At 38.6% G+C, this 26,505-nt stretch overlaps 1 protein-coding gene across 2 annotated transcripts; it reads left to right on the plus strand.

Moving 5' to 3' along the window:
• On the plus strand, positions 1-26,505 carry XPOT (exportin for tRNA). 2 transcript variants are annotated; one of them, XM_048956846.1, is made up of 25 exons: positions 1-117; positions 2,959-3,095; positions 4,936-5,018; positions 5,688-5,744; positions 7,345-7,414; positions 8,623-8,841; positions 9,453-9,637; positions 10,032-10,200; positions 11,296-11,532; positions 11,850-11,888; positions 13,168-13,230; positions 14,702-14,826; positions 16,173-16,317; positions 16,475-16,594; positions 16,756-16,850; positions 17,644-17,713; positions 18,159-18,397; positions 18,869-19,154; positions 21,014-21,203; positions 22,416-22,532; positions 22,618-22,733; positions 23,174-23,221; positions 23,881-23,952; positions 25,367-25,423; positions 25,920-26,505. In XM_048956846.1, the coding sequence occupies exons 2-25, from the start codon at positions 3,036-3,038 to the stop codon at positions 25,944-25,946; spliced, it is 2,889 nt and encodes a 962-aa protein (XP_048812803.1). In that variant the 5' UTR covers positions 1-117; positions 2,959-3,035; the 3' UTR covers positions 25,947-26,505. The 2 variants fall into 2 exon arrangements, with proteins under 2 accessions (XP_048812803.1, XP_048812793.1); XM_048956836.1 differs by lacking the exon at positions 1-117 and adding an exon at positions 468-658.

The following is a 26,505-nucleotide window of genomic DNA, read 5'->3' on the forward strand; positions in this document are numbered from 1 at the left end:
CTGGTTTCCGGGCGGCGGCGTCCGCGTGGCCGTAGGAGGAGGCCGTGCCGCCTGGCGGTGCGCATCCAGGCGGCCGGCCGACGGGCGCCCCTCAGCAGCGCGTCGGTGCCCCTAAGGGTGCGGCCCCGTCTCTATCGCGTCGGTGCCGCCGGGTCCTGTAAAGGGGGGATGGCGGCCGGGGGCACTTTCTCACGTTATTCTCAGAACAGGGTAACCACGGTAACGGCACTCGCGAGGCAGACGCTGCAAGCTGCCTCCACCCGTTAACGAAGGGGGTGCGGAACCACGCTCCCGGCCCCTGTGAGCAACACGCACGGGTGCGCTGCGACGCGTCGTTCGCCCTCCGGAACGGGGGCGGGGCGGGACTACAGCTCCCAGGGGCCGCGGGGAGCTCGGGTCGCTCGGGCTGTCCCAAGGTGCCGCAGGGTATTGTGGGAGCTGTAGTCCCGCGGTGCGGCGAAGGGGCGGGGGCGCCTTCCCTTCGCTTCCCGGACGCGCTTGGGCCGCGCCACCTCCCCCGGGCCGCCTCCCTCTGCTCCTCCCGCCGCCAGCCGAGGCGGCGCGGCCTGCGCGGCCCGGCCCGCTCCCTATGCTCGTGGCGACGTCGGAGCTGCGGGGCGGGAGCCGGCACTGCCGCGATGGAAGAGTGACCGGGAAGGTAACGGCGGCCGGGCGGGAGCCGGGGCTCGCCGGCCGTTGTCGGGCGGAGGCCGTGGCGGCTGCCACCTCGGCGGCGGCGGCCTCTGCCGGTTTGCCGGTCCGGCTGCGGGAGCGCTCCGTACCCCGCAGACCTGCGGGGCTGCGCCTCTGTGCCGGAGGGCCGCGCGGCGTCGGTGGGGGGAAGGGGAAAAAAGCTGGGACGCGAGGAGCTGTCGGCCGGCTCGGAGCGCCGTGCTGCCCGGAGAACTTTCTAGGCTACGGGAGAAGTTGTGGGAACGGCCGTCATTCGGCGCTGCTCGTACATACGTTAAGCCGGCGTAAAGGCTTCGGGTCCTACGAGTGCCTGAGGCTTGCGGCAAGCAGAGCAGGCAGCAAAAAGAGCGCGTAGGGTTGGACAGAAAGCTCAGCGAATTAAAACAGCGCGGACGTGGCTCTGCCTGCTGACACGGCCTTGTAAATACCCCGAATGAATGGTGTAAATGAGGGGCTTTAATCGCTAATTGTTCTGATGCTCATCACCTGTAGTGCGTGCTCTCAGCACGCTTATGGCTCAGCTCTGCCTGCTCTGAGGACCGCATGCCTTTGACCATTAATGCTGTTACACGTCCTCCTCCCCCACCCGAGCCGTGACCGCGTTTGTTCCTTGTGTGATGGCCTTCTGAGTGGGCGAGTCAAGCTGAAACCCTTAGAACAGGTTATACGGTCGAAGATCAAATGTTAAATGTGCTCATGTCGTGTGTGCAGAGGTAACAGAGCTGGCTGGCTCTGCTGTGAGCTGAACGTGTGAAGGGAGCATATCTCTGAGCCACGGTACTTTTAATAGCGAGGCTTGTCACCAGTGTGTAGAATATTGCTACTTGGGGGACAGAGATTCTGGTGATAATCAGCGGGAAAAATAAACCAACAATGGCCTGGTTAAGATGGTTTTACTTGTGTAACTGTGGGCCAGGCCCCAAGTGGAAGAAGACATACAAGAAAGCACAGTGTTCTTACAGCATTTTTCAGAGTTTGTTTTTGTCTGACTACTCTGGATATCAGTTATGGGGAAAATAAGCTGAGGGTGCAGAGATGGAAACATGGGGAGAGCAGCTTTAATCCCTGGAGGTTCTGACCCTGAGCAGGGCGGCTCTGTGTTGTCAGGCAGAGCGTAGAGCTTGTTTTGCCACAACTCTTCGCTTTGTTCCAGACTTTCTGGTTCCTCTTCTGCCACGACTTGCATTTTTTTCGTTTTGTATGAATTCTTTAGATTTTCCCTACTAAGCTGCCCTTCGTGTTGCATTTAGTTACAATTTTTTCTGTAATGAATTGTACAGAAATGTCTGCCTGATGTCGCGTTGATTGCTGAGCTGTCCTTTTCAGGCTTGCTTCCTCGGCTGTCGCTGTGCCACCTTTCTTCCAGTGGGGGAGGTGATGGCAGCACATGCACCAGGCACGCAATGCTCAGAAATCGGAAATTCTACCTGCAGGCAGTTTGAAACAGCAGTTCCTTTGAGTTTCGTCTCTTCCTCTTGTGTGCTTTTTTTCCCCTACCTCCTACGTACTTATATAACAAGGCCTTACTTAGGGCCTGAGCAACTCTGTTGCCATGTGGGCATGCTTTGATGTCCTGGTGCATTTTTGGATTCTCTTGCTGTTTAACAGCATCCGTGCATTTAATAAAGATTTTTTTGATCCACTTTTTTATCCAGCGTATTGCAGTATGGCCTGTAGAAACACCTGATCTTCAGAACACTTGTCCAGCTTCCTTGTTAGTTTTACACTGATGTGTCTAAATAGAAATCATCTCTAGTAAATTATCATCCACTAATAGGAACAGACCACTTTGTTAACAGCTCAGTATGATTTATTTTGTGGCTAATGTCTGATACCTCTCTAATGTGTGCTTGCTTTAGAAGAAAGGCCTGGTAATGCTTTTGTTCCCTTAGAGGAAATGGCATTATGAAGCATTTCAACAGTATTTCAGAGCAGAAATGCTTATTTTTGCAGTGGCTGAGCTGCTGTCTATCACTTAAGTAGCTTGTCCGTGCTTATGTCACGTCTTATTGAAACGTCCTTTGTGTGCTTGAAATTTGAGTTCAAACCTTTCCTTAGAACAGTATAGATTATACTATTTTTCTGTTACTGAAAGTGGATGAAAAGATGTAGGATTCTGAGATCTGTATCAGAAGCATGGTCATGTTTTGGTGCAGTGCATACAATGTGTTTGAGATTGGTGCACACAATTCTGTGGTTATTCCTGTCCTGCTTTTAATTTTTATTGTTGTGCAGAGTGAAGAAAACTTCTTTTTCTATTTTCAGATGATCGTAGCTTCCACTCTAGAAGAAGTGGGCAAACCTGTTAGCAGGAGTAGGAAACGGAGAGTATAGCAATAGAGATGGATGAGCAAGCTCTTCTGGGGCTGAATCCAAATGCTGATGCAGACTTCAGACAAAGAGTACGTAATTGACTTGTTTATTTCTCTAATAATTTGGGGTGCTGCTTCAGTGAATAAGTCTTGTAATTCCTTTCCTGATTTATGCAGGAAGGGTTTGTGGTGGTATGTAGGGAGTGCCATGTTGCAAGTGTGTATCGAAGCTGAAACACATGTTGCCAGTCCAGTGAAACTATGGTTAACTTGTATAGAATTTGTTTCTCTGGGCTCTGGCTTTTTCAGTCCTTTCAATTCTAGTCCTTGTTCAGCACTTTAAGTGGATTCCTGTGGGATGGAAATCAGCCCCTGGAAATGCCAAATTGCTCGTGATTTCCTTTTAAACCTTGGGTGGCAGTTTGGGGGCGGGGGGCAGGCTGTTGTGTTTTTTATTTATCTTCATTTATTGTTATTTTGAATGGATTACCTGCCTTGAAAGCCTTCTAATTAAACACAGGTTTTTAAATTGTGGTAAAGCTTAGAGTAATTTAAAGTCATGATAAGCAGGGACTTAAATGATACGAGAGATGCTCACTTGGGAAGGCATTTCTAGTTTTAAAACTATTTAATGAGTAAATGCTTACTTATCAAATTGATTCAAATACATATAAGATGACATTCAGTGAAACCTTTCAGAAGTGAGAATACGAGCATCTTCTTTGGATGTTCATAAAACAGCCCTGAAATGTGTAAGGAAGTTAAAATTGTAATTTGATGCATCCTGGCGTTGCTAAGCAGCCTGTTAAATCTGTTTGTTGGGGATGCTTGTCCTTGAAAAGATGAGTATGGCTGAACTGTAACGTTTTGTCAAGAAAATGTCACCGTACATTTGAAGCTCACAGATTTATTGACCTTTTAACCATGCAATCTGCATACTTCTAAAATACTTCATGGTGAAAGGTGAGTAATTTTTTACTCCCCATGCAGGAAGTGACATTATACTACTTGACTTTACTAAGTATCAAACCTTAGCTAATTAAACTGTTCACTGTAAGGAAGTTAGTGCAGGCTGCAGTGATTTCTTGTTTTAAGAACTTAATTCAACTCTCTGAATAATTATTTTGATGAATGTAAACAGTCATGATAGAGAAACCTCTTGAAATACAAGTCTTTATAGGCTTAAAATGATGTTGTCAAACTCATCTGAGTTTCAGAAATTATTTTACAGTTTTGTATAACACATCACACAAAATCTGAAAGCAATTATGTCAAGGTAACTTTTTAGAAGAGTCTTAAAACATTTGGTAAGCAACTTTGGCATCTAAAATCTGCCTGAAATATACATTTCTTAGCAGCCTCTGTAATGGGTTCATAAACTGACTATTGTCAGCTGGTCAGTGAGAGATTTGTGTTTGAATGTTGCTTGGAATGTAGAATACGAGCAAAGTAGTGTAACAGAACTGGGTTGTTTCAGTGAAGAAGTCTAAGTCTCTTGCTCTTTAGAATTTGTGGAGGGAATTTATAACTTGGACTTGAACTTCCACCCCTGGAAGTTGTAATCAACACCCAAGCGAACAAGGCCCTGAACGAATTCCCATAGCTGACCCTGCTTTGAGCAGGCAGTTTGCACTGGACTGTCACCAGAATTCACTTCCAACTCTGCCAGTTATGTGACTGTGACTTTTTCACTATTCAAGTAACAAAATGTTAAGTGGAAACGAGCACCTGTAGTGTTTGGATTTGGAGGAACACTTGGTTTGTGTTAATGAGGGAGCCAAACAAAAACTTGGAAGTTTCCAAATACCATGTTTTTTGAAGGAGAGGTGTGTCTAAGTGTGAACAAGATGTTTTGCTGTGTGCTTTGGGTCTTGTTTCATTGCCATTTCCTGTGTTCTTTATCACATGAAACTTAATTGGATGTTTACAGGCGCTGGCCTACTTTGAGCAGCTGAAGATATCTCAGGATGCTTGGCAAGTCTGTGCAGAAGCATTAGCTAAGAGTATATACAGGTAATGTAAATAAGAGTCATTGCTTATTTTCATTAGTAATGTAGACTTTATATACAGAAAGCTCAGGAGTAGTTCTACTGAGCAAACCATCCCATTGTTCCATATGCAAAGATTGTGCAGTCAGCACTATTTTTGCACCAAGTTGTGTATTCAGATCTCAAATAATAGGTTATTGCTGTATTGTAGAATAGTGCAAGCTGGAAGGAAATTCAGGGATGTGTATCTATGGAATAACAGTGGCGATTTATGGAGAATACTTAGATGATTTTTCAAAGCTTCCCTGATTCCAACCCGTAGTATGTAGTCATTAACAAAACTGTGAGAAATTTGAAAAACACCATTTTACCAAGATACACAATTTGTAGATTTTTTTTGAAAGACATGGTAGAATAGGTATTGTAGTTCTGTGTGCTTAGTACCAAACTCAGACTATAATAAACTGGCAGGCCTAGAAAAGAATATTATAAGAGGGAATATCAATATTAATTGTCACTTTTATCAGATGAATTGCTCGAGTATTCACCATTTTTCCTTTGCCTTTTTTTCTAGTGTGCCATAATTCTTGATTTGCCAAAGGCACTGCCTGGTTGTAATATTTGAGGTTTTTTTTCCTTGACAGGGAAGTGTACTGCAGTGCTTCCTCTAATAGAATTTTCTCTTCTTTTCTAGTGATGATCACATCAAGTTCTTTTGCTTTCAAGTTCTGGAACATCAAGTTAAGTTCAAGTTAGTATTCTTTCTTGATACCAACCATGTAAATCTATTTTGATTTTTCCCTTTTTATTCTGCTTGCAAATAAAATGGCATGTCACTCCTACTATTGTTGAGTAAAACTTCTCAGAACCCTTATTCCAAGCTGGTACCTCAGTGTTGTTGATGAGGCTTAACTGAGTTCACAAGGCTTTATTTTATTCCTTTTGCTTTTCCTGGAAGAGAAGTAGCTGGTGTTTAAGCAGTGCACTTTACTCAGCTAGTCCAACAGTTCTGTTTGGCCCAACATAGACCTGGTCACTAAGTATGGGATGAAACTTAGCACTTTCCTTCAAGCCTTGCTCTACTACCACTGATTTTCGGAGAAGAATTTGTCCTGCACATAGCAGCCTTGCTCAGTACAGCACTCTGGAATTAGACAAAGCCCTGCTTCTGCAATAAGCATGGCAAAGATGTTGTGATGAGTGAGTATTTTCACTGAGTTGTGTTTCTGTAGCATGGTAATTTTAGGAAAAAACAATCTAAAATGGAAGATTCATTGCATGCAACTGTATTTTATATATTATATTATATTAATATTATATATTATAAATATATACTATTTATATATTATATTATATACTTTGGACTCCTTTGGTGTGAGCTCGAACATCTCGCCAGAGGTGTCTGCCTGCCAGTTGGGATATCGTTACGACTGGTTGCAGTGCACTGAATGTTTGAGTCAGGCTGTAGGTGGGAATAAGCTGTATTTTGCAGCTGTGGTTCACAATTGAGTATTGGACCAAAAATCCGAGGCTGAGCTATTTGAGATCTTGCTTAGTTTTACATCACTGTTCTCCTTTATGTCCATGTTCCATTTTTTCTGTTTGCTTCTTGCAGTAAATTCTCTGTTCTCCTGCCTCTCATTTTTTCTCTGTTTTCAGTGGAATTGCTTTTTTTCTTCTACTTATTTATAAAGTAACAGGAACATTGAAATCCCACTCAGCAGTTGTTGGGGCCATACCATGACTATGCACCTTGGAGAAGTAATTGCAGGAAGTTTCTTCTCAACTTTTCTAGTCCTCAGATGGAATATGTGTGGGCAGTATTAGAGTTGAGCTGGTGATAACACAGAATTCTGGCAAGACTTGTGTATGTACCATGTAAAGTGGAGTTCCTTGTTTGTTTTGTTTTTCTTGTTTTGACATATGTTTGATAGTAAATGCACTGCAGGGTCAAATCAGTGAAACTTCCTTGAGATCTTCAAGGAGTGTAGAACTCAGGTTTCAGCATATACAAATGTCCATCCTTTGCCCCATGGTTTATGGTCAAATGTGGTCTTAAGATCCTGTCCTTAAAGCAGGGCAACCTTCCCACAGAACTTCAGGCTGCTTAGGAGAGGCTTCAATGCCTGGAAATGTAATTAATTAATAAATCTTTTTTTTTTTTTTCTTTTTTTTTCTTTTTTTTCCCTTCAGAGTTTTATCATGCAAACAGCTTTGTAAATTCCTTTTCCTTGGAATTTTTCATTGACGTTAATATGCAATGTTGCTATTAAATGTGTTTTTTCTTTACTGAACGTAAATGCTCTTGTTAAGAAGCAGTGATATTTTGATCTCCTTATGCTTTGTTTCAGATACTCTGAGCTCACTGAAGTCCAGCAGCAGTTAATTAGGGAAACGCTCATAACATGGCTGCAAGCCCAGGTAAATGTATTTACAGCAGTTTTGCACTGCAGGCTGACATAATGCGCTGAGTGCAGGCTAAATGTTTAATCTGTCATTTGAGTTTAAAGATGGTTTCCTGAAGATACGCATTATCTGATGGTGAAAAACTTCTAATGTGCTAATCATTATTAGAAATCCTTTCAAATGTTTGTTATGAGAAAGTCTGTGCTTGAAATTAATTCTAAATAGAAAACTCTTACATCAGATAATGGTTGTGGTTTAATCAGTTGTGTATGAAGTAAGAAGCATTAACAGTTTTCCTGTGGTGAAATATAATCTAGATTCCTGATGTTGTTGACTGTCTAGAATAGGAATGGTAATTTGTTTTTAAAACCCTCCTGGCCTAAATCCATCTTATTTGGAGTACCAGCAGACATTTGGGAACGAATGGAAAAGACTTTTGAAATAACCCCTCTGGTAACATTATGGTAGTGCATTGGCTACTCTTTCTTGCAGAGGTAGTTACTGTAGCCAAACTTGTAGTAACAGTTGGACCCAAGAGTTTGCAATATGTAGAACCTTCAAGCAAACTGGTGCAAATCTTTGTCTCTTCCTGCCACTATCTAGTTATTATTCCTATCCTGTACTGGCTACTAAGATACTTGCTTTGTTTGTAGAAACTTGAAAATCAATAGAAGATATTGCAACATGAAAAAGAACAGATCATTGTGAAGTGGATTACATTAGTTTTTTGTTTTTTTTTTTTTTAATTTTTCCTTGGTGTCCCATTTCAAAGGAATTTATGTAAAAGAGAAGGGAGGGAGGGAGAATGATTGATAGTAACAGCTTCCATTTTTCCCTAAAGAAATGAGACCTAGAAGAACTTCATACCATTCTTACTAGCATCTAACTTAGGTAAAACCAGCTACGTGAGAACCATAGCTTTTTTTCCCAGAAGTTCTTATTTACTTCAAACCACAAATTAAGAAATCTTATTTTAGTTTTTTAATAGCGCAGTTAATATTTTTGCCTTGAATGAAAGATTTAGGACTTAAGACCCAGAAAGAATGTTTTCCCTGCTTTGTTACAATTGAGCTTTTTCAAAATCATTAGAAAGGTAAAGCTTTTTATTAGTCTCAGCAGTAAGGCAGAAGAGAGGTACTGCACATCACTCTGAAGAGATCAATGAGCATGTATGATTTTTCTCTACTTAAGAATGAACAAATATAATATCTTGTTTCTACCAGATGCTGAATCCCCAGCCTGAGAAGACTTTCATTCGCAACAAAGCAGCACAAGTCTTTGCACTGCTTTTTGTTACTGAATATCTCACCAAATGGCCCAAGTTTTTTTTTGATATTCTATCAGTAGTTGACCTTAATCCACGAGGCGTAGATATGTACCTCAGGATCCTGATGGCTGTCGATGCTGAGCTGGTAGACCGGGATGTTGTTCATACATCAGAGGCAAGTTATTATTTCACACTAATATTTGTTTTGAAGTTCCAAAAAATTCTCTACTTCAATCACAGTACAAGATTTGCAGAGAGATTTTGTTTGTTTGTTTGTTTGTTTTTTCCCTATGGCATCTCTGCCTCGGAGTCATTAGGGGATTTAGATCCAAAAGCTTTGTGTTGTTTAATGCTTTTTATGCTTTCATTCTTACAAGTTAATGCTTTTTTTTTTTTGCTTGAATAGCTAGCAAACAAAAACTAATGGGCTGAGTTAGCTGACTTCGTGTTAGATTGACTCATTTCACAATGGTAATATCTTCTAGTGCATGTTTGAAGGAGTCCTAACGTCAAAAATCCATTTAATTATATAGAGAACTTTTTTTCTTCCTTGCCTGCCTTTCTTCAGTGTCTGGGCATCATGGTAGAAAAAAAGAAGGAAAAGCTATCGTATTTTTTTTTCTTTTCTGCAAGAAAAATGAAGGTGCTTTTTCTGGGTTTTTGATTTGAATTGTTCATCTTGGTCGAACAAGTAAGTTCTGGTAGTGGATATGAGAATGCTACTAGCCTGAAAAAATGCTATTAGTGAATGACAGTATTGATTTATTGTTTTCATTGTGCTGATAGGAGGCTCGTAGGAATACTTTATTAAAAGATACCATGAGGGAGCAGTGCATTCCAAGTTTGGTGGAATCGTGGTACCAAATCTTACAAAACTATCAGTACAGTAACTCGGAGTTGACGTGCCAGTGCCTTGAAGTTGTTGGAGCTTATGTATCCTGGATCGATTTGAGCCTGATAGCCAATGAAAGGTATGGTTTTTTGATGGAACGTTTAGGTGGGACAGAAGAAACAACAGAACCTGTTAGTATGCTGCCTATATTTCTATGAAACCATGTGAAAACTTTTCTTAGAACAGAGACTTTAATTATATATAAATAATTGAGTTTTTTGTTTTAATGGAGTAATAGAATTTGCAAGCAAGCTGATATAATGACCAAAACAGACACTGTACCATTTGCTGTGTTCTCCTTAAAATATATCAAATACTGGATTTAATCAGTACAACAGACTATAATGATTTCATTTTTATAAGACATTTTTAATTTTGCATATGAATAGTACAAAGCTTTTGTATGATGCTACTGCAGATATGCTAAGTATAAATTTATACTACTAAGTATAAATTTCTCTTTTTTCCCAAAGGTTTATAAATATGCTGCTAGGTCACATGTCTGTGGAAGTTCTCCGGGAAGAAGCCTGTGACTGTTTGTTTGAAATTGTAAATAAGGGAATGGACCCAATTGATAAAACAAAATTGGTTGAATCTTTATGTCAAGTGTTACAGTCTGCTGGCCTCTTCAGTATTGATCAGGTTTGTAAATTGATTTTACAGTAGCAACGAGTCATGGGTTTCAAACAGTTCTTAAACAAGCAGATCACAGAAAACTGTGAAAGTAAGTGCACAGATGTAGGGAGAATCAGCTGTTCTTCTTCGTCACAGTTAAATGCTTGCACTTTCCTCATACTGAAATTAACAGGTGGTTACTAATATTCTTTATTCATTTAAATCACTGGTTATTTCATAAGGTGTGTTTTGCATACCATTTATGCTGTTCCTATGTTTTGTTCCTTTGTATCCTTCTTCAGGAATTACTCTGCAACAGGTATTGTAGACAAAGTATTTTAAGAATGTAGCCAGGACAGAGTATTTCAGGGTGAGACAGGAGACCTGCTTTCTTAAGGTCATGTACATTGTTATACCTGCCTGCACCAGCAAACACAAGTCTTGAAATGCTGATCTGGGAACTGGAAAAATGGACCAACCAACTAAACGTATGTTCCCTGTGCAGTAGCAGTGCTTAAGGAAGAGCTGTTCGCTATGTGCTGTGAAGAAAGAGGAACCTAGTCCTGATGAAGCTGTGGTTCTTGGATTGCAAGGCAGTTATCTCTTTATTGTGAAGTCTTCATCAAATGTATGTTCCTACTGGAAGGCCAAAAATGTGTAATCATCAACTCAGGAGTTATTTCTCTAAAAATCTTGCTTCGGTCTCTTAAGAGCCTTGTTATTCCTTTGCTTTAGTATAATTCTGACAGGGAGCAAACCATTTGTTTTAGATGACTGGTCTAGCAGTCTCCCTCCATTCTAATCAATGTATTTCTGCAAATGGAAGCCATAAATATTGAATGGTCACTCACTTTTACAGGCAGTACTGCCTGTTGCTTGCTATCAGTATTTCTGAAGTGAGGTGCAGCTGCCTATTTTTTAAAGTTGTTGCATGAAGGGCAAATATGAAGAGATGGGGCATGGAACAAGCTGCTGTTGCATAATGGAGAATGCATAATCCTTAAGTTCATGCCACGTAGACCTGAGTTCTGCTAGTATTTTTAATCAGGTATCATTCTAGATGGTTGGACTGGGTGATCCTGTGGGTCTTTTCCAACCTTGGTGATTCTATGATTCTTACAGGAAGATGATGTGGATTTTCTGGCCAGATTTTCTAAGCTGGTCAATGGGATGGGGCAAGCATTAATAGCTAGTTGGACTAAATTGATAAAAAGTGGTGATATGAAGAGTGCTCAAGATGCTCTGCAAGCCATTGAAGCAAAAGTGTCCCTAATGTTGCAACTGCTAATTCATGAAGATGATGACATCTCATCTAATATCATTGGCTTTTGTTATGACTACCTTCACATCTTGAAACAGGTAAGTATGCCTGACTTCAGTTTAACATTTTTTTAATATATATTATTTGCTTTGATTTTGTGGGAATGTATGAAGCTAATGCTTTATGTAAGCTGCCTTGCAAAATAGTCTTTTGACTAATTAGCGTTCAGTATTGTCACAGACTGTGGGTGTACTTTTCAGAGAGTTTTGTTTAGAAATCTGTAGCAACTGAGTTAAATCCTTGTAAGTGGAAAAGAGGCCTGCTTCATATGGTTGTTAAAAGCAAACCTGTATTTTGCTATTAGTAGGAAAGAGGTTACTATGCAAGAAATAACACTTGAATTTTTTTTTTATAGCTTTCTGCACTTTCAGACCAACAAAAAGCCAATGTAGAGGTAAGTATTAGCTTTTTTTTACTAAGGATTCTTATTGACATTTTATCAGAACTTTTCATTTTGTTGTAGCAAATTGTATATAATTTATATGCTTTAGGATGTCCATGAGACAGTAATTAAAATTAAATAGTAAACTATGTAACCTATGTTGAATTGTATATGAAGGTGAAAGCGATTTAAGTGCTTGGTCTTCCCAAGCAACCTCAGTGCTGTAAGTCTGTCTTGCTGTGCTCCTTGACAACTTCTTGATGAAATGTTCTTTAACCAACACAGAGGACGTTTTCTCCTGAAATTTTTTATCTGTATTAAAACCTTCCCTCATTCCAAGAATTGGGAGGAATATGGGAAGGGTTGTCATAAAATAAACCCTTGTGAGTAAAACTTACAGAAGAAGCTGCTGCTCAGATGTAACATCTGCACTTAAGATGAGCAGCTATGTGCTAAGTATTATATGAAGCGATGCATTAAGCTGAAGTATATAAGCTTAATTTTATGCATTAAGCATTAAAATATGTGCATCCAGTTTTAGAAATGGAAAACTTTGTATCTTGTGTTCAAATCAATTTACTGCTGCAGCACATTTAACACACTTAAAATCTGAACGTGTTTCTATCTAGAAATCTATGATTATGTTGAATTTGCTTTTCTACTGAACTTCCTGTTGTAATTATTTCTCAACTTCACTGAACACATCTTGAGGGGTTTTGTTAGACTGAGAAACAGTCGTACCAACCTTTCTTCTTTCATTCAATTCACAAAACGAAAAATGTTTGGAAGCATCTTTTTGCTGACCCAGCATAGCTTGCTAACCTGGGAAAAAAGAAAAAACAAACCCAAAGCCCACGACCAATTTTGAAGGTGCTGAGCTACCAGAGAAAAAGTTTTAAGGCTAAGCTGACCTACCTCTTTGAAATGTAATCTCAGAGAGCTGTTCAGCTTCCTCTGCCTAGCAGAGATCAGTCGTCTCTAATTGCTCTTTTTTAGTGTGAACTGAACTGCACAGGTTAGAAGCAGGAAGTAAAGCCAAATAATGCTGCTAGACGGAGGGCTCGAAGTCATTTATACTGTGTGTCTGAAACTGCATGTGTATCATTTGGATAGAATCTATCTGTTTCAGTATGCACTGTGAATTCAGAATTTCTGAAAACAGTAATTCGAATGGGATGTAAATGTTTACAAATATTTTAACATTTGCCATAATGTTTCCTGTTCTGTAGGATTTTGACTGTTGCTTCTTATTGCTTGTCTGCTTTTACACTTAGAGTTCTGTTTATCTTAGGCAATCATGTTGGCTGTTATGAAGAAGTTGACATACGATGAAGAATATAATTTTGAAAATGAGGTACTGTATGAATAAACAGACAAATGCAACTTGAATTGCACGTCGGAAAACTTTCTCACATCCTAAAAATTCATACCTTTCTTAGGCTAAGGGTTTGAATATAGGAAGCTAAGGTCTGTAGACAAATATTTCCTGTGGGGAAAACTTTTGTTTTATTTAAACCTAAGAGCATGTCTTCATAGGACAAAGCAACGTGGTAAGAGGATATTCAAGCAGTTTGGTTAACAGAATAACTCTGTCTGCTTTTGTGCAGAGCTGTTCCTGGACAAATATGACTGTGCTGTTAGCTAAGCATAGCTGTTGAGCTGGCTTATTCAGAGTGAGTTTGCACGTTTCTGCTGTCATGCAAAACCATTTGAGAAACACTTTAAGAAATAGTGCTCAACCTATTTTAGATGGAAGAGGTCAAATTTCTGCAAAAAATAAGCTAAAAGTCTTTGATTTCTTTCTTCCCCTTGCATCTCTTCTAGCCAGCAGTAATGGCTGAATGTGTTAGGCAGTTCTGCTCTGGGCTATTCAGAGAGCTGTGATCTTAGAGGTGAACTTGGACTAGATGTAGTACATGTTAAATGTTTCTGTCAGATTAATTTAAAAATCAGCTAGATGCTGAGGGACATCTTCATGAGGAATGAGTCTATTTTAAAGAACTGGGTCAAAAATGCTTTTCTAAGAGCATTTTCTTTCTTGTACATAGTTCACTCTGAAAGTGAAGCCTCCTATTTATTTCTATGGAAGCTACAACAGATACAGAGAGCAGAATAATGCTATTTGATGAAGCAAATTCTCAGCTACAAAGCTATTTTTAAACATAGTCACCACCATTAGCTGTGCATATTTGCCAGCAATGAACAAAAGCCTGCATGCCACACTCATCCAAATCTTCCTGTCTGACCAGGAACCACATTACCCACTGCCTCACTGTTCTCACATCCACGTTTTGGTTTCCATAAACGTTCAGCAAGCATCAATGAATGCCCATGGATGCCATTTTTTATGCATAGAGGAGGAATTCACTGACACACCTTTGCTTCCTGAGCACTTCCATGTCAGATGCCATTATGTCAGAGTGCCCCTCTGCTGCCATCTGTCACATGACAACATAATGGGATACTGGTGGGAAGATTCAACCTCTGCTGCCATAGCACCAACATCCATCTCTGACATCCTGAGCTAACAGATAGAATAGGAGACACTACTTTTGAAGCCACACTTTTGTGTTTATGGTTAGTTTTCAGTTTGGGAAAAAAATTGTGTTTTTCATGTGTTTCTGGATTGAATGTGGTGCATCCCAGTGTATCACAACCAGACAGTAAGGGAGCTAGCTGCTATGTTGCGAGGGTATTACTAAATTTTCCAAACATGAGGTATGGTTCTTACATATACACATTTTTGTTTGGGATGCAGCTGTCTAAAGTGGTTCTGGATATATTTAAGGGTGAAAATGTGCTTCGCTGATGCGAGTGTTTTGCAGGGTGAAGATGAAGCAATGTTTGTGGAGTACAGAAAACAGTTGAAGCTGTTGCTGGATAGACTTGCTCAGGTCTCACCAGAGTTACTGTTGGCATCTGTCCGCAGAGTTTTTAACACTACACTTCAGTAAGTTTTTTAAATTATTTTTTTAAGCTTGTTTACATAAATACCCATAGCTTTCTTGCCTTTCTTTCTGTCAGGCTTTGCACTAACAGTAAGTGTGAAGTACCACAGCAAAGCCTACTGATAAAATAAGCTGGTAACAACTTTGGTAGTGTGACTTTGTATAGCTTCGTGATAAAAATCTTACCCACTTACTTAGAAAGAAGCAGCTTTCTTTTTGTAACTTCATTATTAGCAAGTTTTTGTTTCTTTGTGTTTTTTACTTCTGGTGGTGTTTCTTCATCTTTTTCACTTGCCTTCTTGACATGCGCTTGTCCGAATGGCTGCTTTACACCATCAGGAAATGTTAATGACACGTGGGAAGTTATTTCATGTACTATTGCTAGCAGGAAAAAAAAAAAAAAAAAAAAAAAAAAACACCACAAAAAAACCACAAAAAAAAAAATACAGAAAAGAAACAACAGTGAAGATTTTTTTTTTTTCTTCTTACAAAAAGAACTGGACCAATCCTGAAAACCATGTAAATAAAGTAGGTGCCTGACTAAGAGAATGGCTGAAATCTAGTATTGTCTGTGCCTTCCTTGTGCCTTGCTTTTTCTTGTGCCCTCTTTTTAAGTGATACTGAATGACTTGTCAACACATCAAAGTAGATAGTTTTGTGCCTGTCACGGAGTTAACTAGTTCAATCTATGCCTGTGACGGTACGCCCCTGGTCTCCCCCCCCCCCGCCCAGGCCCCACAGAAATGGGAAGGAAGGAAGGGAGAAAAAAGCAGCAGCAACAATCTATGGAGGAAAACTTATTTTACTATGATATCGGAATGCAAGATAACACAATAAATCAGAGAGGAGAGAGAGTTCCTGAGACCAAGTCAAACCTGAAAAGCTTGGAACGGCCAGGAAAGCAGCCTCCAGCACCCAATGCCAGGCAGTAAGAGACTGCCTAACCCAGAAGGGCCAGATCCCGTGACTTCTGTAATGTACAGGGATAGGTACCTGGAATTGGAGCATTAACACTTTAATGCCCAGTGCACTACATGATGTTTTGATGCAGAATACTGAAAACCAAAAAAAAAAAACATAAAACCATGACAGTGCCTAAATAAGCATTTGGAGAAATCTGTAGCTTTCAAGTTGAAATTGGTGAAAGAAGATTGGTGGCACTCTGAAGGAGAGACGGTACATCTTTGGATAAGATCTACAAAAGCATCCTGAAATACAGCATTTATTTTCTTTGCTGAGTTCTGCTCATTTGTGCTATACATCTGAATGCTCACAAGAAAATACTAACATGGTACGTCTGTGATTATTTCACAATCCATAGTGACTAAGAGGATCTTCTCATTTTTAGGAACTGGCAAACTACACGATTTATGGAAGTAGAAGTTGCAATAAGGCTGTTGTATATGTTGGCTGAGGCTCTTCCTGTATCTCATGGTGCTCACTTCTCTGGTGATGTTACAAAAGCTACAGCTTTGCAAGACATGATGAGAACGGTAAGCAGGTGTTACTTGGGAACTATTTGAAAATGCTAACATTGACTGAATCATTTCAATGCAAATGGCTTATATTAATTACCAGCATTTCAAATGCTTTGTAGTTTGGTGTTATAAATGGCTAAAGTGCTAACTTGCTAATGCTTTTTTTTTGTAGCTGGTGACTTCTGGTGTTAGTGCCTATCAACATACATCAGTGACCCTGGAATTCTTTGAAACAGTGGTTAGATATGAAAAATTCTTTGCTGTTGAACCTCAGCACATTCCAACTGTTCTAGTAAGTTTCATCTCATTCACATATTCAATTAGATAGGTCTAGATATGTTGTTTAGATTTAAGAACTTATTTTCTAAAGGTCACTAAAGAAATTGGCTATCTTATATTGTTGGATGATTAGCTTTCTCTCCTTGTTTAGACTGAAATGCTTTCTAATTGCAGATGGCATTTTTAGATCACCGTGGTCTTCGCCATTCAAGTCCAAAAGTACGAAGTCGAACAGCTTACCTTTTCTCCAGATTTGTCAAGTCTCTTAAGTGAGTAAAAGATGTACAGATGTATTCATATGGTGCAAAAAACATACGTGCAGTAAACTCAGTGCATGTTTGAAACAGGCAGGGGTTTTAAGCGGACTGCTGTGAAACAGACTAACGTTAGTACAGAGTTGTCCTGCTCTTTAATATCAAGGGTAGTAGGGGAAAAGTTCACCATAGAATAATGAACTTGAATGCATATTCTTAACTTATTTTGACAAGATGTTAGAATTGATCGACTGTATAAGTATCTGCATTGCTTTTCCTCAGTAAGCACAGTTGATAGTGAGTGGATTTGAAGACTCCCAAGTGTTAACTTCCTGTGTCTAACCAAATTCTGAGTATTCACAAAATTTATATTGATGGAGTTTACTCAGGCTCTTACAGCCTTTCAAATAGTCCCGTCTTGCTGGTCTCATTTAACAGGCATGTTTGAATGTAGAGGCAGGAGAACCTCTAAGGTGGTGCAGATTTCAGAAGGATCATATTTCTTAATTCTTAATGAAAATACTCAGAAAAGTGATGCTATTTATGCATTTTTTTAAAATAATTAGGCAGAGAAGTGTGTATTTTTCACTCTGCCATGTATCTATTTTACCCACTGCAAGCACCATATGCATAACTCAGACTTGTCTACAACAGTGTTCTGATACTTGAAGGGATGTTCTTTACCGGGCAGGTAGTTTAATGTCAAGATATACAACTTAAGGAAAATGCCAGCAATTTTGCCAAAACAAGGAAAAAAAAAAGCCCAACCCACTTCTACATAGTGTTTTGTTCTTGTATTTTACTTCAGTAAGCAAATGAATCCCTTTATTGAAGATGTTCTGAATAGGATACAAGATCTACTGGAACTCTCTCCTCCTGTGAGTATTAACAGCAATTTTTTTGTAATAAATAATTCTTGTGCTTATTCATCAGTGTGTCCGAATAGTGAGTAGTACACAAACATTTAAACACAAATAATTGTCTTGATTTTTATTTTATTTTATTTTATTTTTAAAGAGTGAGATCACCTGCTTGTGTTTGTGCCTAACTTTTAATAACTTTGCTTATTTGGATTTCTGTGTGTAAAGAGAGATGTATAGAAGGCTTTTTGAATTGTATAAAAATACTTGCTCCTTCAACAACATTTTACCATCTACTTAGTAATGCTACTTGGGCAGGAAAAGAATAAAAGTATTTGTAACTGTATTAGAAAGATAAAAGAAATGCATGATTAAAGAAAAAGTAATAATTTCAACTTTTTTATCAGAAGATGACTTTGATAGAGGATACTTAGTGAATTATACCTGTTATGTTCCATTTTAGGAGAATGGTTACCAAGCTCTGTTAAGCAGTGATGATCAACTTTTCATTTATGAAACAGCTGGAGTATTAATAGTTAACAGCGAATACTCTGCAGAAAGAAAACAAGCTCTAATGAGGAATTTGTTGACTCCACTGATGGAAAAGTTCAAGGTATTATTAGAAAAACTGATGATGGCACAAGATGAGGACAGACAGATGGCACTGGCTGACTGCCTCAATCATGCTGTTGGGTTTGCAAGGTAGGTACTGTGCAGTGTCTGTATGTGTGTTTCTGATTGGAGTAAAATGGGATTTATTTTAAAGAATTTAAATTGAAGAGTTTACTGGGAGGAGAGGCTGAGTATCCATCTGTGATTTATTGACCTAGAAAATCCCAGCAGTTATAGAACTTGAATGTCCCTTTAAAAGAAAAAAAAAGAATGATAAGGATGTAGATGAAGAGAATAGTGTGTAATACAAACTTCCTCTACAAATTGTCTGGGGCTGTTCTGATCCTATGATGTTTGTGGTATGTTAGAATTTAATTCTCTAAAAGCTGTCAAAGCATAACTACTACTGAATGGATAATTGCAATTTCTGTTGTTTGGCTCCCACTTCACAAAATATAATGTTCTAGTTAAGTGTCTGGGCTGCATATGTACGTTGTTCTCAGTGTTATTGCTTCTCCATTATCCCGAGCTTATATAAAACTTGGTGCATTGCTTTTACAGCCGAACCAGCAAGGCTTTCAGCAATAAGCAAACTGTAAAACAGTGTGGCTGCTCTGAGGTATATCTGGACTGCTTACAGACATTTTTGCCAGCTCTCAGCTGTCCATTACAAAAGGAAGTCCTGAGAAGTGGCGTTCGCACTTTCCTTCACCGTATGATTATTTGCCTAGAGGAAGAAGTTCTTCCATTCATACCTTCTGCCTCCGAACACATGCTCAAAGATTGTGAAGCAAAAGATCTTCAAGAATTCATTCCTCTTATAAACCAAATAACAGCTAAATTTAAGGTATGGTATTACTAGTAAACAAGTCTTCAACCACAGGAGTGCGTTGCTGGACTCAGTACTGAAAAGAGTGTTTTTCCTTGATCAATCTCAGAATTTAGTTATTTCTAAACTTTCAAATTTAATATTTGGAAATGAAATGTTACTTGAAGCACAAAAATATTAAGTTTTACAATTTACAAGATCTTATTGGAGTGCTGTACTAAAATATATACTGAAGCATCATGTCTTATTATTCAAAATAATAAGATGGAAAAGATGGAAAATACTGAGGTTTTAAAAGAGGGACACAAGGATCAAGCAAAGGTTGAAATGCTGCCTTTAAGAGTTACCCAGTCCTAATTTCAAAGATTTTGAATGTGAAGTCAATAAAATACATTAAATAACTAACCTATTAACGGTGGTTCGTTTCTTAGCATTTCCACAACAATACTGTCACAAACATGTAGGTTGCTCTGAAAGTAATGCCTCCTACTTATTCCATGGAAACTACTCCAGATACAAAGTGCACGCTAGCTTATTTGATAAAGCAAATTCTCAGCTACAAAATGCTGTTCTTCGACATAGTCACCACCCTTAGCTGTGCATTTTTGCCAGTGAAGAGCCTGTGTGCTGCACTTATCAAAATCTGCATGGCCATCCAGAATGTGGCTTCTTTTTCATGTTGTGTCGCCACTGTTGAAACACCACTCACTACCTCAGTGTCACAGAATCACAGAGTTGTAGGGCTGAAAGGGATCTCTAGAGATCATCTAGTCCAACCTCCCTGCCAAAGCAGGCTCCCTAGACCAGGCTACACAAGTAGGTGTCCAGGCAGGTCTTGAATGTCTCCAGATAAGGAGAATCCACAACCTGCCCGTGCAGCCTGTTCCAGTGCTCTGTCACCCTCACTGTGAAGAAGGTTTTATGTGCATTTGTGCAGAATTTCCTAGGCTTCAGTTTGTGGCCATTTCCCCTCGTCCTATTGCCATGCACCACTGAAAAAAGTCTGGGATGAGTCTATCCTCATATCCATTGCTTGGTCTCCATAAATGTTCAACAAGTGTCAGTGAATTTCAGTGGATGCCATTTTTTCCACATGGAGAAATCAGTGACACGCCTTTGCTCCATAAGTACTTCCATGTCAGACACAGTTCTGTTTGACTGCCCCTCTGTTGCTATCTGCCACTTGGCAACAAGATGCAGTGGGATACTGGTGGGAAGGTTCAACCTCTACTGCCATACCATCAACATCGGACTCCAGCATTGTAAGCCAACATAATAAAATAGGAGGCATTACTTTTGGAGGAGCTCTTGTGATATAGGAAGTCATTGCTGTATGAGAAGGCCAAAAAGCCCTACAAATAGGTTTAAGTAAATTTTTCTGCAGAATGCAAAATTTAAATTACTTATGGGCAGGAGAAATGTGTTTTGTGAGCAGTTAAATAGAACCATAATATGACTGTATCAAACTGGTGTGTGGATCTTTGGAATGCAGTGGGGGGGGCAAGGAATTTTTGAAAAAAAATGAAGTATTTGAGAGATGAGGGAGGAAGATTTCTGTTACTGTAGTCCTTCTCACAAGTTACACTACAAGCAATTCACAACAGTTAAAAGGAGTGTCGAGTAAAGAAAACCTAAACAAAATATGCAGGAACAAGACTTGATAACTTGTTCAAGTGGAATGCTTAACTTTTTATGGCACTGTACTGTTTTATTACAACATGTTGAAATAAATCATCTAGCTTCATTGGGCTTATCTTGAAAGGTAGGAATTGGAAATTAAAACTCCACGGCTTCATTCATCTTCATAAAACTGCATTCGTTATAAGTATTCATTTTCTGTAACTGCTTGAGCTCACAGCTTCTTCTAATCTCCACAGACACAGGTTTCACCTTTTCTGCAACAGATGTTTATGCCACTACTTCATGCTATTTTTGAGGTGTTGCTTCTTCCAGCAGAAGACAACGACCAGTCTGCTGCTTTAGAAAAACAAATGTTACGGAGGAGTTACTTTGCTTTTCTGCAGACAGTAACTGGCAGTGGAATGAGTGAAGTCATAGCTAATCAAGGTGAGTAGTTCAGTTTCTCAAAGGATGTCACCATAGTTGCTCTCATTTAAGCTTTCTCTGCTAAAATCATTAACCTAATTCCTGCCATGCAATATTAATTGTTAATGTTAGTTCGTTCTAAAAAAACTTAGATGGGCTAATAGTGATAGGACAAGGTGGAATGGTTTTAAACTAAAAGAAGGGAGATTTAGATTAGATATTAGGAGGAATTTTTTTATTCAGAGAGTGGTGAGGCACTGGCACAGCTGCCAAGGGAAGCTGAGGATGCCCCGTCCCTGGAGGTGTTCAAAGCCAGGTGGGATGGGGCCCTGGGCAGCCTGAGCTGGTGGGTGGCAGCTCTACCCACATCAGGCATTGGAATTGGATGAGCTTTAAGATTCCTTGCAACCCAAACTATTCCGTGATTCTTTAATTGAAACACTGTACTACACTTACCTGTTCAAGGAAGAATTTGGGTATGTGAAATCCAGATACAGTAGATGTATTCTTTCTCTTGACTGTGCCTCATGCACGTATTTGACTGATGAATCAGAGATCATATATTTTGAAGTACAAAAGCATTTAAAAATAGGTGCCTGTATTTAAACTGCTGGGCAAAGCCATTTTCAGCTCCCAGTTTTCATTCTGTGTTGCTCATTTTTTAAGATAAACATCAGTGACTTCTGTGACTTTTTTTTTTTTTACTTTCACCTTATCTTAATAACTGTGCTAAAATGCATCATGCAACTTACTACATTTACCAGGCTTTCCCAAATACAAATCAGCACTTTTTATAAAAGGAATGAAAAGTCAAAAGTCTAGTTTTGTGGGTTTTTTTACTGAATAATTCTCTTAGCCTGTATTCTACAAATATGGCCAGGGATTTGAAAATTTTCAGGGTGACTCGGGTGGAAGATAGAACTTAGACTTACTCTCCACATCCCAAAATGCACTATTACGTGTGGAAAAGGAAAGGATGATGTTAAGAAGTAGTAAGATGTTTCTTAAAAGAGGCATCTTGGTAGTTGTAGTAGGCCAAGAAAGTTTAAAGAAATCAAAAATAAGCAAGCTTCTGTGATGCTTTTGTGAAGTGTGATATAAATATATTGTAAGGTATTGGAAGTGTGCTACTTGAGTGCTGCTGAGTTTTTAACTAACTCTTATCAACAGTAGTGCAAGATTACAGAAACTCTTGTGTTGTTTGAATGACAAGTTCACTTTAATGTGCTTAAGGTGCAGAGAATGTGGAGCGTGTGCTGTTCACTGTCATCCAAGGAGCAGTGGATTACCCAGACCCTATTGCACAGAAGACTTGTTTTATTATTCTTTCTAAGTTGGTGGAACTTTGGGGTAAGACTGTCTTTCCATTGTTCCCTCACAGCTGCTACTAATTCTGAAGCACAGGTAGAACATGCAATGTTATTTCTCTTTTCAGGAGGGAAAGATGGACCAGTAGGTTTTGCAGACTTTGTCTACAAGCACATTGTCCCTGCATGTTTCTTAGCACCTTTGAAGCAAACATTTGACTTAGCAGATGCCCAGACAGTATTGGTATGTATCACCATTGGGCTTTTTGTTGTTCTTCCTAGCATTGCCATGTGGCAGGTTCAATAGAAAAAAGGAAAAGTGAAACGGTCCCTTGGTATTAAAGGTTGTCTCCTCTTAGAAAGAAGATATCTTACGATTTTTTAATGGGGTACCTGAATAGCTTGTTCTTAGATGTTATAGAGCTATATTCTGTAGGTCACCTATGCTCAAAATCAAGCTATAGAATTGCAGGTTTGAGAATTTGATGCTGATCTGCTTCTTTGGTAAGAGGGGAACAAAAAATTGAAGGGAAATGTTGAGGCTGACTTAAAATGGGATGAGGAGAAAGGAAGGAACAATTGCATGAACTAACCCTTGTTTTGGGAGTTATTTTAGAATCTTTGGATGGAAATACTTAACCACTCTACTAACTGAACAACTTAATATTATGCATTACATTACAGGCTTTATCAGAGTGTGCAGTGACATTAAAGACAATTCATCTCAAAAGGGTAAGCTTCATAATACTTTGCAGGGAGTAACTCTTGCAGGTTTCCTTCTAATGCTTTTATCTGTTTCTAGAAATCAGATGTTTTCTAAGATTCATTAACTGTTCTGCTTTTCTGTATTTTAACAGGATGGCTATAGTGCTTTGTTAGGAACAGAATTAAGTTGCTAAGTCACTAATAATTCACTGCAAAATATTGACTCTTTAATTAAGGGAGAAACTTTACCATTTCTGTCTTTAGCTGATCAATTAGCTTTGGTCTCCTTTTTAAATGTACTACTTCAGCTAACATGAAAGAGCAATTAAAGATGTATGAGAGAGGCCTTTTGAAAAGAAGTAAGGTTATTTTTCCGGTTTTTGGAGACTAGATTAAGAAACATTTATGAAAAAAAAAAAAAAAGAATTTTTCATTGGCTACTGCCTAAAGCACTACAGCATATTTCAGTTTTAATGGAAAACCAAGTAGTTTCTATGTTTGTGTTACTGCAACCTTTAACCTTCTGGATAATTTCTCTCAAATGTGAGTTGAAGAGATATCTAAACAAACATTTGAGAAGTATAGATCTGTTTTAAAACTCTTGAGTACCATACAGTACAGGGCTATGACTTGCCATAAAACAGTACAAAACCACTTCAACAAAATTGTGTGCTGCTTCTCTTTAGGGTCCTGAGTGCATTCAGTATCTTCAGCAAGATTATCTGCCTTCTTTGCAAGTAGCTCCTGAGATAATTCAGGTAGGAATTCCCAAATGAATGTTTGGAAAACTTAAAACACAGAAATTTTAAATGGGAACAAAATGCATGTTGACAAAACTGTTTTACTGTCCCCCAGTACAAGTTGTTCCAATATTGCATATTGAAATAGAATTAATTTAGCTTAAAGAGTGAAGTTACTGCAGGAGTATCTTGTAAGAAAGAGTGTATCCAAGTAAGTCTTCTTTATATGCAGTGCAATTAATTTTTACTTGACTACCAGAAATATCAGAGTATTAGAATACTGTAAGATCAATAACTATAGTGATGTTGTAAAGTATTGGATGATCAGTAAGTATACAGAGAAGTTAGGCTAGTAAGATTATCATGTTGGGAAAGATAAGCAGAGATAAATAGAAAGTATTTACCAGCATTGTAGGCTCACAAGGAGTAATCTCCAGAGAGATCCATGCTCAGTGGCAGTCAGCCCTTAAATGGGGTCTAGGAGAAGTGCAGCCAGGCTCCACCCCTTCTGGTCACACAGCTGAATTGCCTGCACCGGTGTTCTCACGGCTGACTCAAGTGGTCAATCAGAGGTTCAGGCCATGATCCAACAGTTCCCCTACAAATACTTGTAACAACTTAAAAGTAAAAGATGAAGAATGTTTAATCTATAAAAACAGTGAAGATAAAGGTCATATTCATTGCTAAGCCACAGCACTACCTCTGCTGTATGTAAAATAACATACAATATCAAAACAGGTGGGGTTTTTTGTTTCTTTTGAAGTAGCTGACAGTGTAAAAGGGCTCTGAGAAGTGAAGTTTTACACTTGACCACTGTGTCAACGTTTTATCATTACTAACCATGTGGTAACCATTGCCATGAAGAGATCGTTAGCTCTATTCTGACAATTTAAAACTTTAATTGCAATTAGTTTGGAGACAATAGTAATTGGGCTTGCTTTTTTAAGTTTTCTAATGATTACAAATGTCTCCTGAACTGTAGAACTTTCAGATGGCATTAAATATATATAGGCATCAAATACTATCTGTTGTTTGCGCCAGTGCTGTTTTCTAGTCTAAGTTTATAATGTTTTTTGAAAGTGACAGAAATGCTGTATTGTAACCTGGAGTCACTCTGTGTATGTGTAATGCTACTTAGGTTTGTTCATCTCAAAGAAACCAAAATTTAGAAGAAAAGTGAAAAGTTTAAAAGCTCCTTGACTGCTCTCCTCCTAGGTAGTCTTGCTTCTGTTTGTTCACTTAGAAGTGAACTTGATGCCTAGATTTGAAAATGCAGCTTTTCTCACCCCAGAATGTGCTTTTTTTTTTTTTCTTCATTTTTTCCTATGCTTTTCTTGGGTTGTACATGAAGGAAAATAAAAACTATACAAAGCATACATTATATATGTATCTCAGGTTCTCTAGTGCTTCATTTAGTTTTTCTTCCTTACAGGAATTCTGTCAAGCACTTCAGCAACCTGATGCTAAAGTTTTTAAGAATTACTTAAAGGTAAAGATTTTGTTTCTTAAATCTCTTTTAATTCCATTTGAACATTGACACCTAATTCAATCAAGGTGGTGACCTGAAGTAAAACTGAAATATAGAATGCTCAAACATCAGACTTAACTGATAAGTTTTTAGCTAATCTCCAAGTTGTACAAACAGTTGCGTGGAAAGAAGGAGTGGTAACAACAAAAGCCCTACATCAGTAGAACTACACATATGCTTTGCACCCTGCCATTTTCTTCATTAGCTCAGTATTGCTGTGGCTTTGTTGCTTATTAGTTGAAAGAACAAAAACAAATGTACTGTAATTAAAGTCAATGTGTAAGAAGACTTCATTTTGGTAGGTGTAAATTTAATCAAATAGCACAAGACACATCCTTGAAACTCTTGGTTCATTATGTTAAAGAAGAAAGTAAGCTTTGACAAACTATCTTACACCATTCCGTGTCTTAAATTCATATTTCCCTCTTTTTTTTTTTTAAATAATACATTTTAACAGGTGTTCTTCCAGAGAGCAAAACCCTAAGGAAAGGACTGGAATCTCACGTATCTGTTTCCATAATCAAGAACTCTGGTTGTTAATTTATAAAAAATGCTAACTCTTGTGCCATTCAAACTGGTTTTGTTCTTAAAAAACGTTGCTTTGTGCTCACATCAGTACATCTTTCAGCCTTTGCATAAAAAAAAGAAAAATGCAAATACCCCACTTCTGTGTCTCAAACATGAAGGTATGTGACAACATGTAAAATTGCCTGTATCCCTACACAACACTTCTGTTATGTATAAGATGAATTAAGCTTATGCTGTAACATGTATGGCAATAAAATGACACTTATTTTTTGAAATTAAATATAAAATTCCCTTCAGACCATAGAAATGGTTATTAAAATATGTACATTTTTGATACTGAGTAAAATGTTTTCATAAGACATAAAATTCATCTGTTCATGTATGGTGACATGAAAATAAAACAATCAAAGTCATTTTTGTAGATAGTCATTTCATTAAAGTTGTCTTAATGATAAAATATATATATATACCTCCTATAAACAGATTGGTTTAATAAATGACTTCATTTAAAAGTA

Source organism: Lagopus muta, chromosome 1 (assembly GCF_023343835.1).
Source record: "Lagopus muta isolate bLagMut1 chromosome 1, bLagMut1 primary, whole genome shotgun sequence".
NCBI classification, from domain to species: domain Eukaryota; kingdom Metazoa; phylum Chordata; class Aves; order Galliformes; family Phasianidae; genus Lagopus; species Lagopus muta.

Bases quoted from the DNA above. Each gene is read 5' to 3' on its own strand.
- XPOT (XM_048956846.1), top strand. From the start codon at position 3,036: ATGGATGAGCAAGCTCTTCTGGGGCTGAATCCAAATGCTGATGCAGAC. The intron at 5,745-7,344 runs GTTAGTATTCTT...GCTTTGTTTCAG, and splicing joins GAACATCAAGTTAAGTTCAA to ATACTCTGAGCTCACTGAAG. The intron at 16,595-16,755 runs GTAAGTTTCATC...TTCTAATTGCAG, and splicing joins AGCACATTCCAACTGTTCTA to ATGGCATTTTTAGATCACCG.